General features: G+C 53.4%; 1 protein-coding gene across 1 annotated transcript in view; it reads left to right on the top strand.

Moving 5' to 3' along the window:
• The first annotated feature begins 516 nt into the window (after nucleotides 1-516).
• Nucleotides 517-15,297, top strand: part of RGS9 (regulator of G protein signaling 9) — a 34,941-nt gene continuing 20,160 nt past the window's right edge. The window contains exons 1-9 of the mRNA XM_066980232.1: nucleotides 517-683; nucleotides 7,143-7,239; nucleotides 9,864-9,914; nucleotides 10,083-10,189; nucleotides 10,970-11,021; nucleotides 12,057-12,115; nucleotides 12,509-12,585; nucleotides 14,373-14,454; nucleotides 15,144-15,206. Of these exons, the coding sequence (XP_066836333.1) occupies nucleotides 621-683; nucleotides 7,143-7,239; nucleotides 9,864-9,914; nucleotides 10,083-10,189; nucleotides 10,970-11,021; nucleotides 12,057-12,115; nucleotides 12,509-12,585; nucleotides 14,373-14,454; nucleotides 15,144-15,206 (651 nt within the window). The 5' untranslated portion in view covers nucleotides 517-620. The remainder of the gene's footprint in view (nucleotides 684-7,142; nucleotides 7,240-9,863; nucleotides 9,915-10,082; nucleotides 10,190-10,969; nucleotides 11,022-12,056; nucleotides 12,116-12,508; nucleotides 12,586-14,372; nucleotides 14,455-15,143; nucleotides 15,207-15,297) is intronic.

Below are 15,297 nucleotides of genomic sequence, written 5' to 3'. Positions count from 1 at the left end.
GGCCGGTGACGTTCAGGGAGCGGGTGCCTGAGGCCGTGCCTACGGCTGGTGCACACGAGGCCCCGCCGCAGCACCCCGGGCACGGCTGCCCCTGCTTTACCAGGAGCGTTTTGGGGAGGGCTTCTCGCCCATTCTGCGGTGTGAGCGGTGCGTGGGGGCTCTGCAGGGAGCCTGCTGGGGACACGTCCCTGCCTGGCCCCCAGAGCCCCCCAGGAGCAGCCCCCAGCCCCTGCAGCCCCAGCGCCCAGCACCCCGACCCCACAGCAGAATCCGACCCTGCCCAGGCCACGCCCACCCGCGCCCAGGCCACGCCCACCCGCGCTCAGGCCACGCCCACCCGCGCTCAGGCCACGCCCACCCACGCCCAGGCCACGCCCACCCGCGCCCAGGCCACGCCCCCCACCCGCTCCCCACTAGCGCCCCGAGGCGGCAGCAGCGCCGCCCCTCGCCTTCATGCAAATGAGCTCGGGGGCGGCGGGCGCTGATTGGCTACAACGCGCGGCGGCGGCTCCGCCCCCGAGGGGGCCGGGAGGCGGTGGCGGGGGGCGGCGGGCAGGTGCTGCCCGGCGGGCTCGGCTCGGCTCGGCTCGGCTCGGCTCGGCTCGGCTCCGCACCGCACCATGACCGTCACACGGCTGGACCAGGGGCAGCGCTACCGGCCGCGGATGGCCTTCCTGAAAAAGGTGAGGTCACAGCCTGGGTGTCAGCACTGGGGGCACGCCGGGCTCACAGCATGCCGTGCCGTGCCATGCCATACCATACCGTGCCATACCATACCGTGCCATACCATACCATACCGTGCCGTGCTATGCCATACTCAGGGCAGCACTGTATGATGCTCCGGGCACGGGTCCCCGTGTCCGCACCGTGCCCCAGCCATCCGAGCATCCTGCCGGGCTGCGGCTCCCTGGAGCCTTTTGGGGGCCGTGGGGTCCCGTCCCCATCCCCAGGGCTGTGACCTGCTGCGGAGCCACCTGGAGCCCTGCTGGCACCTGCCCGGGTTGGGGTTGGGGGGCTGGGGACGACCTGTTCAGAAGTCACAGGGAAAAGAAATCTGTAATTTTTATTTATTTACTTATTTCGAATTGCTTCAGATGAATTATTGTGATAATTTTCTCCCTCTCTTACGTTTTTCCCCAACGACCGTAAAAACCGTGTCATTCCCTCAGGGAAATCCCATCACACGCGGTGCCAGGCCGCCCAGTTCTGCTCTGGGTTACGGCCTGCGGTGCGTGCGTTCCCAGCGCTTCCAGCTGACGGCTGCTTCCAGGGTATGTATCCCGGCCAACTGCTCGCTCCCTGCCTCTTTCCACTTTTTCATTTTCAGAAACAAGCGTATTTGTGGCCAGAAACAGTTGAAAGAGTGGGAAGACGCATGCCCACGCTTTTGGATGCGATGTGTAATCTTGTAAAGCATTCGGTAGTTTTTTTTCTGTAGCATTCATTCAGAAGTGTAACCGGTTTTAGTGCAGCTGATATCTGCCGAGGGTTTGAAAAGCAGAGCGTTAAGCTAGCTTCCCTCCCGCCCACCTCTCCTGCCCGTGGCTTATCTTGTTGAGCGGAATTAGCTGGATTCCCGGTGACAAGCACAGCCAGCCAGTCGCTGCTCGAATCATAGCCAGCTCTCCTGCAACGCCCACGACCTGAGGAGGTGGGGAGGTTCTGGGGGAAAAGGGGGGAAAATTGAGGCTGTTCAGTGCTCAGGTGAGTGCCTGGCACGACAAGCCCCGTACTCCTCTTACTGGAGGAAGTAAGGAGGATATTTCCTTTGGGGCTGCGTCTTTCGAGGTAAATTTGGCCGGGAAGCCCTGCCAAAGGAAATACGCTGGGCCAAATTCTGCACTGAGTAACACCCTGCGGGGTTTCACGCGGGAGCGCAGAGGAGAAGCTGCGTGCCTGGGGAAAACCTCCCGCAGCTGTGCTTTGGCCGCTCCCCGGGGTTGCAGCCGTCCTTGCGAAGCGCTCGGAGTTGCTCAGGGGGGAAGGTCTGTTACAATACGGCACGTCGCTGTGCGCGGCGTGTGCAGCTCACGCTGAGCAGCGGAGGATTCGAGTAGCTACCGCTCTGCAAGTGCAAGAGCTGCTAGCACCTGGAAGGGGAGCTCCTGGATGGTCAGCAGGCCAGCTTCGGCTCTCATCCTCTGCTTTCCTTCCTCCGCTGTTTGTCCCGGAGCTCAGGGAAGCTGTGGATGGAGCCTCAGCTCTTACACTGCCTGTGCTGACGGCCACGTCCCCGGGGCACAGCCCTGCCACCCCGCGGACCTGTGGTGGCCGTCCTCGGTGGGAGCCGAGTGCCTGGCGCGCCTCCAGCGAGCGCCCTGCGGGCTTGGAGCCTCGAGGAGCTAAAATCCTAGAGAGAAGCTTTGTCAATCGCTTAAGTCTGTGCTCGCGCTTCGCCACCGGCTGGCACAGACGCCGTAGCCGTGGTTTGTGCCGGCAGCACGGAGGGAGTTCCTGCGGTGCTGGGCGCCCGCGGTGCCCTTGCAGCCACGATGTGCCACCGGCAGACCACTTGCAGACGGATCAGTCCCGTGGGCGGACAGGGGAAATCAGAAAGGGCTTTGCTCTGGCGGTGGGCAGCGCCCTGTCCCTGCTGTGGGGCTGCTCTGCGGGCCTCGAGCCGGGCGTAGAGCTCGGTCTTCGTGTCTGACCCCCAGGGGAATCAAAGAGCCCCCCCCCAAGGCTCTGCGACGCTCACCACAAAATGCCCGTGACTAACGCTTAGGCTGACTTATTATATATTTTTTTTCTAAACTGCCTTGAACATTGGCAAGAAAGTCCCTCGGGACAGGGAGGGAGCCCCCGAAGCGCACATTTCGGCCACAGGCACCTCAGGCCAGGTGCTGGGACGGGACTTTGCCTCGGGACGAGCTGGCGGTGCCCGCGCCTGTCCCCGCAGCGAGGAGCTGGCCCTGCAGCGGGGCCGCGCTCGCCGGCAGCTGGTGGGCTGTGTGTTTTTCCTTGCTGTGCTCCATGAGCTGCGTCGTGACTCAGAGCTCGTGGGTAGGGCTGATGGATGCCATTTTCCTCTGCCTCCTCCTTGCTCTGGTCCCTGGCGGCTGGGCAGCTCCTCCTGACCTGCAGGCGGGCAGGGGCTGCTCCCGGGCCCGCAGCGGGGCCGGGGGCTTCGCAGCCCGGCACCCTCATCCCACAGAGACTCGTCAGCTTCTCTTCATCTGCCTGGACGTTTCCAGAGCGGTGTTAGTGCTGGAGCTGTGTTGTCGCTGGAAGGAGCTCTTCAGGATGCTCCCATTTGCGTGAGGCCCCGTATGCTGCTGGAGCTGAGCTGGCAGCTCCCGGGAGGAGACCTGCCAGCCCCGTGGCCGGTGCGATGCCACGTCCGTCTTGTCCTGTCCCCGCAGATGAGGTGGGCAGAGGTGAGCCCGTTCCTCGTTCCCCACAGTCTCCTAGGGACAAGAAGCTCGTGCCTCGGTGAGGCAGTGCGCACAGCTGTTGTTTGGTTTGGGTCCGCTTCCTTGTGGCTTTAATTAGCAGTGGGGTTGGTGGCCCGATGAGGAAGGGCAGAGCGCGGGGACAGGGCCGGGGACAGCCCTCCTTTCCCCATTTACAGCCGTGCTTCCTTAGGGTGTGGGGTTGCTGTGGGCTGGGTGGGGTGGGAACGGGCCTCCGTCCCTCAGCTTCGGCTAAGAAAAAGCAGGAAGTTTTAGCCCGTTAACGAGGGACTTTTCTTTTTTTTTCCTGATCATCTCTGAGTGCACAAAGCAGGACTGTCGTAAACAGAAAAAACTAATCGAGTTAGCCTTCCGAGGCTGGAGTAACCATGCAAGCCTGTGCTGCTACCTGGGGAGTAGGGCAGGGAGGGTTTTTGGTTTGTTTTTGCAGGCGGTGCGAGGCACTGAGGGGGACCAGAGCTGGGCACACGGTCACGGTGCAGAAGGCCGCAGGTTTTTAATTCCAGCACCGGGAGCGGGCACTCTGCTCGGAGCTGGAGCCTGCCGGAAAATTCGTCTTCTTTCCATCCGAAGCAAGATGCCTCTGCCCGGGCTCGTGCTGTCCCCACTGCTCCCTCCCACGGGAACACCCTCACCGTGGAGCCCCAGCAGTCTCCCATCAGCTGCCGGTGAGCACGTCGTGGGGAGGCCCCTCGCCATCCCCGGGGCTCCTGAAAGGTTTTCCTTACTACCGGCGAGCTGAAGAGTTTCGCTCTGTGCTTAACAACCCCGGTGACTTGCGATCAGTTGGGAGACAGTTTTCCTGTTGTCTTCTCTGCGGCTTTTGGGGTGAAGCCGCCTCCGTGCAGATGCTCCGGTTGATCTGGCGGGAGACCTCGGCGGGGTTTGTGACTTGCGGCGGCTCGGTGCTTGAGGCGAGCTTGCTCCAGAGCCTGGCTCCTCTCGTGCTTGTGCTGATATTTACCTCTCTGCACATCCCCACCCATCGACCAAAGGCAGGAAGTGGCTTCTCGCTGTACAGAATTCAAACCAGACGGTGCTTCCCTGGCCGAAAGCATGACAAAATGGGTGACAGCCCTTAGCAAAGCAAGTAAATAGCCTCGCTGCGTTTTAGCCGGCCCTCCTGGCCTCCCGCTGGCGGGCTGGTGCTGAGAGCAGCTCCTGATCTCCTGCAACCTGCACTAAGCTGGGGGTTCCCCTGGGAGAAGGGGAAGAGGCACGCTGAGTTTCGATCAGCCGAGCGCGTGGTTTGCAGCCCGAGCAGCAGGCACCCCCCCAGCAGCTCCCTGGTTCCTCTCACTTGTTTCCTTCCAATGTATGTTATTTCTCCAGCGACGAGAGGGAGCCCGGCAGGGAACCAACGTGACAGCGGTCTGGAGTTCTTCGCTCATTACTGGAAGAGAACGTGCTGTGCTGGGAGGCTCCCGGGGGTTTCCGAGCCAACTCCTCGCTCCCGGCTCGTGAAGACCTATCTCTCGAACCCAAAGCCAAGGGACCTGCTCGGTGTGCAGCAGTCCGGTGGCAACGGGCAGCCTGAATTTACCTCCTGGCATCCCTGCGGGATGAGGAGATGCTGCCTGCAGAGCAGATGGTTACAGAGAGACTAAGGGAATTCCCCGAGATCACCCGCGTTTGCTTAGGGGGAACGGGGAAGTCAATATGAGGTTCCCGAATCAGTGCCCTGCCTGTGGGACCATCCTGCTTCGTCCCGTGTTGCGTGGCTGCGTGGGCACCTCTCCACGCCTGGCCTGGGTCTTGTCGAGGCCGAAATTGGGGCCCAGGTGGTTGCAGAGCCATGTGGGCTGGGGAGCAGGAGGACCTTCAGCTCAGAGTGAGCAAATGAGGGTCTCCCAGCTCTCTTGCACAACAGAAGTCCCATTCCTCGTCCTCAGGGCTGAAGGCTGAACCTACAAGTCTCAAAATTCAGAAGGTAACCAAGAAGGAGGTGATGACTTTGTCCGTTCTGGATCTGGCCAAGATGGTGCCATCACTGAGGGGGTTCAGTTCAGTGGTTCAGTTAAAATGTCTTTAAAAAATCTTCACATTGCACTGATTTGGGTCTGGTTTTGCTATTCTAAAGTATTCTATATAAGTACTTATATCGAAGTACTCGTGTGAAATGTTAGCAGACTTCTCTGTTACAGTAATAATTTGACACTGGCTTTAAGAACAGTTGAAAATACATTTTTACTGTCAAGCCCAGACTGCACCCTGTCACTACAGCTTAAATCCTCGCTGAACTTGGCAAGCCCAGGGACCAAAGTCACTGTGGTGCCTGTGGAAACAATACCCTTCATTGTGCCTGAGTGTCATCAAGTCACAGTCATTAAATCCACTAATCCCAGCTAAAAAGCTACTGCCTCTCCTGAAATGGAAGTGCAGAGAGACCAAATTGGTCCTGTTGGGGCAATTTTGATTTAATATCTCTGGCAAGAAGAGCATCTTCTGCAGAGCCAGTGCTCTCGCAGCGCTCGGATGAGCATCACGAAACGAGGAGGTGAGGAGCGAGCCTCGACCTTGCCCACCTGAGCAGAGGGTCCTGAGCACAAGCAGGAGGCTCTTGCTCCGTTAGGATGTTGCTGTCAGGAAGTCAAACGTAAGAGAAGGAAAATGCCTTTGAAAATCCTCACCTTTTTAGGAAAAAAAAAAAAAAAGTAAATTGGAAACCAGGTTTCTTTTTAGGTCTGGCCAGAGCGTGAGATTCATCGTGCGCGCCGTGCTGTGTTACAGACTAGGCAGTGAGCCTGAGCTGGTCGTCAGCATCGCTCCGGAGTCAGAGGGGGAGATGCTGCCAGACACGAGGGAATTACCCCTGGTGGTGGCTGCACCATCCCTGAGGACTGAGTTTTGCTGCCCGCAAGTGGGGCTGAGCCCCAGGACAGGGTGCAGCCGTCCCCAGGAAGGGCCGGCGAGCCTGTTGGGTGCCTCCTTGCTTAGAGCCGGGCCCTATTTCTGCGCTTCTGTTTGCGGTGTGCTTTCCCACAGGTAAATTCTGCTCCCCGCCCTAATCGCTCCTGGCCTGCTGTTCAGAGGCTTGGCCTGGAGGCTGGCTGTGCTTTCTCAAAGGATGGGCCCTTCTCGTCTTCCCTGGGGCTCGCGTTTCTCGCTCAGCCCCGCAGCAAAGTGCTGTGCCTTTCCTGTTGCTCTTCTAGAGTCCCGCCTGGTTATTATCTGCAGACCAGAAGCAGAACCTTTGCTGGTTGGTCGACGGCCAAAATATTGCTTATTTTCTCGGTGCGTGGTGCAATATCTACGAGTGTGCACAGCTGGGGTATTTTTGCAACAAAAGCAGCTTTCCAGATTTTATTTCCTTCCCTTTTTTTTTTTTTTTTTTCCCTTATTGCCCCAGCCAGGAGCCCACTGAACCAGAGAAGAACTTTTATGGGTAGCAGAGATTTCTGTCAATAAAAGAGAAATGTTGCAGTGTTATGCCTGTTTAAAAAAAATGAAAGAAAAGCTAAGAATTTTTTAACGTTTATCTCTCATGGCATGGTTAGTTCCTGTCCCTCATCTGCAAACCCTGTCTGTGCATGTGTTGTCTGTAGGAGGCAGTGACACTGAGTCAGTGTGAAAGTTGACATCGGCTTGAAGTAGGAACTCTCATGGAAAGGGAAGGTTTTGTAGTTCTTGCAGCCATTCCTGTGGCACTCCGCTGGGGCGCAGGGCTGCAGTGGTCCTGGGCTCCCTCCTGTCCCCTCCTGTAACGTCTCATCCCGTCGTGTGTTGCAGATCGAAGCGCTTATGGTGGAGATGCAGAATCCAGACACGGGCATCAAGATGCAGACGCAGAGGGTGATGATCACCAACATCCCCCATGCCGTGGCAGGTAAGAGCTTCCCTGGGGAAAGGTCCAGGCCAAGACGTTCATCACGGAAAAGCTGCGTGTGTGTGGACTCCTTGGCCGTTCCTGGGTTATCACTGCATGGGGGCACGTTGGAGCCCATGTTCCCAATAAATATTTGCTGTATGTCCTGTGAGATCTCCCGTTATCTTATTCTCACTCGTGTCTTGTTTCATTCCTAGCTCTTTGAATAAGAGCAGAGGTGAACAGGTGCTTCAGCCTCCAGACCTGGCGTATTCCTGGCAATGCTGGATCACAAATAAGGATAAATATTAAAATCCGATTAAAAGAGGCAGAGTGGAATCGAAATGAAATATCATGCTTCAGAAATGAGCAACAAACAATTAGTCTCCCTTTTAACATTTTCTGGTAATAATCATTTTTCTTCAAAGTGCAGGAGAAGAACAAAATATTCAGCCCACTCCTTTGCCTCTAAATGACAGCTTTTCCTCCTTTAAGCGGGCTGGAGAAGAAACAGGCATGTAGCTGGGTTGTGAGGTGTCACGTCTAGCGTTACAGGCAGCTCTTATCACAGTCTCCCTTTGTGCCTGCTAGCTCCTTTCACAGGGCAGCAGCAATCCGCTATCAGTATCTCTGCTCCCTGTTCTCCAAGCCTCCACAAAAGCTCTTGTGAGGGACCTTCCACTATAAATATTCACACGTTCTGAACCAATGTTTCCTCCTGATTTGTTTTTTTTTTTTCTGCAGAGCTTTGAAATTCGGAACACAAAATCCCACTGAAACCAATGAACTCGCTGTGGGCAAATCGGGAGAAAGCTCAGCCAAATAGATGAATTCATCCCGAGCATGTTTGTGAAGCTCTGTAGGCCCTGCATGTTGTTTGCCCCATTTTTTTTTTCTTAGACGCAGAAGCAGAGGCACAGAGGTTCAAGGCAGCTGCCCATGGATGCAGTCAGAGTCAGTGAAAGGGGACGGAGAACTTGGGTGAAGCTCATTCTCACGAGCATCCTCCGTGCGTAATAGTGTATGCAGAGCCTGGCTCACATAGCTGTTACGCAGCGGAATTTGGTAGAGTGCTCTGCATCTGCAAAAGATCTGTTCTTGCCTCCCTAGTCCTTACTGCATGGTTAAGGCAGTGCTGCAGAAAAGTTCCTCCTGTACTGCAGATGACGTGCCAGCTAGATCAAGTGCAGTGGGAACAAGTACTTCTCTTGACGTCTGGCCAGTATGAAATACCGCTTCCTAAAAGGCTGTGGCTAGATGATGTGGAGGGACGATGCCCGTTGGTGCTCGTCGTCTTTGCGTGCCATCGGCTTTGTTCTGGTTCCTTAGCCAGACTTGCTACAAGTTACCTCTCACGTAAGTCAAACATTTTAGTCCAATTCTAATAGGCAAGGGAGTTGCAGTCTCCTTGCACAGCAGTCATCGCTCTCTAAACTGTGCTGGTTTTGGTGTTGCAAAAGTCGCGTATATACTGATTGGCTTCTGGGTGTTGCCTGAGAGACTAATTCATTTTTAATAAAGGGATGGTGAAGACAGTAGGGTGATTCAATCAGTGGACACAGATCCACAGAAGAGAACTTAGGTCTTTGCGTGCAGGAAGCTAACTAGGTGGATTCAGCATCAGTAAAATGGCTTACAACAGAAAAGACAAAGAAACGTTCCTGTTTAATGCGTACCTTTGGGAGAAAACGCTTACAGAGCGAGCTGTCTAGAAATGAGTGATGAGATAATCCTTTAATTTCATCTATTTCAGGAAGCAGGCGGTAGGATAAGAGCTCTAAGCCCCTATTAGAAAGCTAAGTCATCACTGCAATGTCAAGAAAGGTCAGCGTTTCGATCTGCAATCCTAGGAGACTTTTGGAGGAAAAGGCCAATAATTGATCAGGAGTTGAGAGCGTTTTTGTCTGGTCCTGTTTAAATGGAAGGAGGTTAATGCAGTTTGCCTCCCAGAACGGAAAACTAAAACCACTGGATGTTCATGCTGACCAGGGTTAGGACTGACCACACCCCAACGAAAACGGGGAGAGATGAGGTGTTTGTGAATGCAGAAATCTTGTTTGTGTTTCATGTGGCCTGTTACCGCTGCAGCTTGGATCTAAGACTTGGATACCCTTCTGCTCTGAAACCCGTGTCTCTTAAAGGACTGGAGGGGACCGGTCACCGGGCTCTTACTAAAACTGAGACAGGACCATGCTCTGTGGATCCGGAGATGCTTTGCAGTGAATCTTTCAAGACGAGATGGTGCAAAACAAGGGGCACTTCCCTTTTCCTGGGAGTGTAAGCGGTTGCACCACCTAAGTCACCCAGTGGTTAGGGTTTAAGCGTTGCTCAGGCCATGTGTGCTTCTGTACACGTGAGCGTGTCCTCCTGAGCTCACTGCCTGCCTCGTGCTCCTGCTCCCAAAGACTGACACCTACACGGTCAGGAGAACGCCAGAATGACAGCATGGCCAGTGAGATACTGGCCGTGCATTGTACCTGGGTTTCTCTGGCATGGCACGTTTGAGGGTGTGTTTGCGAGAAGAGGTCTGTGCAGTCACTGGGCTCCAGGGACGGTGTGAGGGGTGAGAAGTGGAAAGGTCTCCTTTTGGCGTGCAAATTACACGCTCCTGATTTCAAGTGCCTGATATTTTCTCTGCTTTACAGGTAACGATATACTGCAGTGGATTCTCCAGCGTTTGCAGATCACTGATGAAGGTGGGTAGAAATGTAAAAAGTGATGCTGTTGCAAATTTGAGCTGTAAGACTTTAAGATCTCCGTAGACAAAACCTCCTAGATGAATTCTTCTCTCCTGAGTAGCAGCTCACTTCTAAATTGCAGCTCAGTGTTTCTGTGCAACCATCTTCTGCCTTCTCCATTTTCAGAGGCACTACACCTGGGGGACCTGTTTGTCAAATATGGGTACATCTACCCTCTTCAGGAGCCGAAGAATCTCACCCTGAAGACAGACGGTAGTCTGTACAGGTTTCAGGTGAGTTGCACCTTGTCTAAAGCGAGGGAGCTCAGCATGAGGTTTGGAAACAGGCACCTAGGGCAGTTCCCCAGGAGCTGGAGCCATGAGGCCCTGCGATGTAGCCATGCGAATCGCTCAGGGTATAGAAGGAAGGAAGAAAGGATACACAGAGCAGCCTCAGGCCAGTTCCCCCAGCCTGATGTCAGTTCTGTGTATCAGAGCATGGTTTACAGGCAAACTGTGATACTTCCTTTAACTAAATTAGTGTTCCTGCTCAACTTAAAAATAGCTGTCCTTTCCTCCAAATGTATGTTTCCTTCCAGGTTTAATGTAGCAAATGGAATCTGTGAGTGGTAGTAGAATGATGTGGGGAGACTGAATAGCGAATACACAAAACCCACGGTAATAGCGGGATATTATCGAGGTTCACGGCTGGAGAGCTTCCGCTATGATGGGAAATTAGGATGCTCTCATTGGTACTTTGAATGAGAAGTCTGTTTCCCCCATGCTAACAAATCAGGCTGCAGCATCTCAGTCCAAATGCTCAGGCAGCAGTGAAAGGTTGGCCATGTTAACTGGCTGCAGAGCAGAAGTGGGGTTGGCATCGTCAGTCTGATGACCTCGATTCTTCTCCTGCATCTGGCCTGCACCGCCGTGTGCGCTGACACCGCTAAGGAGCTGAGGTTCTCAGTAGTAGGGCAGAGGAAAGGTTTCTTCTCCCTTTAGTGTGGGCAGTGCTGTGCGCTGCTTGGCATGAGTTCAAGGTTGTTGTGCACTAACAAAAGTCTTTTTCTGCAGACACCGTACTTCTGGCCCACGCAGAGCTGGCCTGCTGATGACACAGACTACGGTATGTGATAGCGTTGTATGTGTTTAGGAGGGGTAGAGCCAGTCCATGCGGTCCTGCACTGTGCTTGCTCTTTACCTTTTCATGCTGTTTCCACATTGTGTGACCAGCCCTTACGTTTTCTTTCATATTGTTTTGTGAACGATTGTGTGCGATGCTGAACGGAGGGAACACTCTGGACGTGCACACCTTGTTGTGCTCTTGATGATGTAAAGTGCTTAAACTTCTCTTACATTCCAACAAGTTCCATCAGACTGGAATGCATCTAAAATACTCTGCCGGGTACAGAAGACTTTAAACACAAGGTTAGATTTCCCTAAATAGTTAAGTGTATTTCTGGATATGAGCCCAAGACTGTCTTCCTGAAGGTTCGCATCAAGCCCTGCATTCAGAGATGGTTCTCTCTTTATATAATGCACAGTGCCTGCCAATATTGCTTGACAGCTCTTCCCTATCAATCTTTTGCTGCCATTATGATGCCTTTTATTATCGGGCTGCTGATGAAACTAGGGCTGATCAGCTTGATTTGTTCCTCTGGGCTGTGCAGTTCATGGATGAATTAGTTTATACCGAGATTGTCCTCTGTGGTTTTATCTATGTTATGCTGTAGAACTTCTGAAAAAAAAAAGCACATTTTACATTGGAATACTTTTAATAGAACTTGGAAGAAAACATTGGCCTGTAACTGGAAAAGTTAGAGGATGAACTCTAAGAACCTCAACATCTTGAAGATCTGTCCCAGTATAGTTTGACCCGTGAAACCCTGCCTGAGCTCCCAGAGGAGGAGGAACTGCTGGTGGAAGGCACACGCCACCGCGGTTGCTCCCAGCCAACACACTGGCTTGCGAAGCGCTGGTGACAGAGCAAAGCACCAGCTTCATTTTTCTTCAGTGAGCTTTTGTGAGCTTGGAGCTCATGCCCGGGAGGGTATTATAACAGACAAAGATTCCTGTGTTTTCCATGGGGGCAATTTATTAAGTATTCTCGAATTTGTTGGTCTAAGTATAGCTGACTGCATATGTGCTTCTCCATCCACAGCAATTTACCTAGCAAAGAAGAACATTAAGAGGAAGGGGATTTTAGAAGAATACGAAAAGGTAAGGAGATGCTGTACTCATTCCACTGCAAACCCCTAAGTTGCAAACCCCCTTTGTAGCCCTCCGTTGCTATGAAAGGGGCATGGCAAAAGATCATCTCTTTTCAATGAGGTGTTACTCCATTTGTGTCAAAAGCCGAAACTGTGGAAGTGAAAAATTGGCTAATGCAGAAAAATACTCTGAAGTCAATGATAATTTTAGCAGGAGTAATTGCTCTCCTTGCTATGGTATTTCAAATTGTTGCAATTCATATAATTACCTTCAGAGCAATCCAGATTTTTTGGCTCAGTTGCCAGCCTGGCCTGGTGGAGCTATGGAGAGTGAAGAAAACCCCAGCCTGGGAGCACCGTATCCAGAATTTTCACACTAACTGCTTTTTTATTTTTATTCCAGGAACATTACAACATGCTCAATAAAAAAATAAACTACAAGTGGGATTTCGTTATTATGCAAGCCAAAGAGCAGTATAAGTGAGTTGACTTGTGTTCTGTTATTTGCATCACTGGGGAGGGTATGAGGAGGCAGAGCTTTACTGTCTTGGTACACAGTTAAATTACGGTTTAAAGCATAAACTGCAGTTTTAAAATAACTTGTGTGTGCTCCTCAGGATGGTGAAATGAAGCTGCTTTTCATATTGGGTTGGGGGTTTCTCCATTTAACGTGGAAGCTTTGCTCACTACACACATCACAAGTGAAGGATTTCAGCTGTTTTCAAATGACTGGACACCCCCTTGTGAAGTCTCACCCTCGCCTGCCGCACCTGCGCTTCTCTCCCTGCCTGACATTTGTCCACCAGAGACCTGGAATCAGTGTGGTTTGTCAGAGCGAGAGCGCAGGCGGGGGTGGGAGCCCTTCCAGCTGACACAAGCGCGGGGCTCTTCACAAGTGGTTTTTGCACATGCACAAGTGTGCAAGGGGAGGCTTAGATGTTGCACCTGATGCGACTCCCTGAAGAAGCTGGGCCCCGATGCTGCAGCATGCAAGCCTCGTGAGGTACAGCTTCCTTTAGCTCAAGTGCCAGGGTTGTCTGTGAGCATTTGCAGGTCAGGCCACCAGACTTAGGAGCTGTTAGTGGTCTGTTTCAATTAGCGTTTGTACGCGTCTCACGGCAGAACTTCAGGCCTGAATCAAGAAGCAGTAAGTGTTCCCAGCAGAGACTTCTGGAGAAAACTCTGAAATACGTACTTAGGCAGCACGCCAGCATGACTTGATGTGGGGAGCTGAATCCTTCAGATTCCCAGGAGAGTTAGCGAAAATGAGATGGGATTGCTCCTTTGGAGATAAGATCTTGCCTAGTTCTATGGATTCCTTTTGCCATTTCTTACCTTGCAGCGTGACATGCGCTGCCTCTGCCGTTCAGCAGCCGTTTCTGCCTTCGCTGGGATGGGAGCCAAGCCATCGGCGTGCAGCTCATCAGATAACTGTCTCATTAAGCACGGCGCTGTTGCTCTTGTAAATTGAGGTCAAACTTGGGCTAAGAGATACCAAATGCCATTTTAGAGGTAGATACTGACACAATATCTGAACTGGTGGATTAAACGTGTCTGAGGCTGTTTGATGGTGCTGAGTGGTGCAGAGCAGCCCACACCCACCACATTCAGCCACAGCAGGGTGGCCACATGCAAACGCCCCGTCGGGGATGCTCCCTTGCCCATGCTCAGCACTGAAGTGTGCCCAGGGCTCGTCTGGGAAAAAAATGAGTTGGTTCAGCCCCAAACCATGCTAGTTCCTCTTCTATTTAATAGTAGAGATGATTGAGTTTTAGTGCCTGGGAACGCAGCTTGGCACTGCTTTCCAAATAATTTCTGTGAGAAATGTCCCTTTTACTGAGAGGCGTCAGGATGTGTGTGGGCAGCATCTCTGCACAGCGGTCCTCAGGTACTGCACAGTGACATCTGAGGTGGGTAAACACGAAGCAGCAGGAGTGGCTGCGAGCAGTGGGGTTTCGGTGTGAAACACTACCGCAGGGCTGGCTGTCTAATCAAAAGAGGATGTGTCTGCTTCCAGCTGAGCTCGGGAAGAAGATGATTTCTCAAAAGCTAAAAGCAGGGAGGAGTGGCAGTCATGTGTGGCCATGTGAACTGCGTGATGTGTAGTCCAGAATTAGCTGTGCAAGGCTGTGGTCAGGAGACTGATTCAGAGCATCGTGCAGCCAGGCTGGGACCCAGAGGGAGGGGAGGCTGAGGTTGTGCCGCTTTTGTCATCCCGGTGGTTTTAGGAGAGAAAAATTAATGATTTCCTGTTCTTGGCTTTGCAGGGCAGGGAAGGAGCGGAAGAAGGCGGACAGGTACGCCCTGGATTGCCAGGAGAGAGCCTACTGGCTTGTGAACCGGACTCCCGTAAGTAGAGGATGAAGGTGTGTGGTGTTGTATCTGAGCAGTGCCCTCCTTAGAGTCCCCCTGGGACAAGCTCCTGCCTGCTAGGGGAACAGCCATGGTCACGGCCCCGGGGTGTGCACCCCATTGCTTCTCCTCAGGGAAGGGGTCAGCCTGGACCCAGTATGAAATGTAGAGAGCCACGAGCAGAGCAAAAGGGGGCCACAGGGCTGAAGAATTGACTGACTCGGTGGCAGTCGTGGAAAAGAGGTCTGGGGGGAGGTTGTACATCCAGACAGGGGAGCAATCCACAGCTCCGCCAGCCTTCCCAGCCACAACAAGTCTGGGATGCAAAATGAGCCCTGAATTCACAGCACCTTCTCCGTGATTGCTCTCAAAGGTGCAAGGGAGGGAGATTTGGCTGCAGCATCCGTGCTCAAGGGGAGAGTTCCTCCAGACAGGGGGCAGAGCTCCCCTGGGGCACACCTGGCTGGGAGCTGCGGCCGTGCTCAGCAGAGCCAGGCAAATCTGTGCTGGTCACAGCCTGCTCTGGGGCTGTGCTCCGTGCTCACTAGTCAGAGGCTTTTAAGGTGAAAGTGGAGAGTGATGAGTGGCAGCCCTCAGGGCCCGGGAGTCTCCCCGTGCATTCGCGTGTCCCCCAGACTTTAAAACAGAGGAGTGACAAAGCTGTGGTTGTTTCCTGCTCCTGACAGCCCGGCATGCTCGACGTCCTGGAGTATGGATTAGACCGCGCGACAGATCCCAATGAAAATAAGGTAAACCAGGTGAGGCAGCATTTGTTCACCGCTGTTGAATTCGTTTGGGAGGACCCAAATAACGTCCCTAGGGTGGTGTTTTTGGGGGGAA

Source organism: Anser cygnoides, chromosome 19, assembly GCF_040182565.1.
Source record: "Anser cygnoides isolate HZ-2024a breed goose chromosome 19, Taihu_goose_T2T_genome, whole genome shotgun sequence".
Classification (NCBI taxonomy): domain Eukaryota; kingdom Metazoa; phylum Chordata; class Aves; order Anseriformes; family Anatidae; genus Anser; species Anser cygnoides.
Note: the sequence above shows the minus strand (reverse complement) of the source record. Positions and strands in the feature narration are given on the sequence as shown.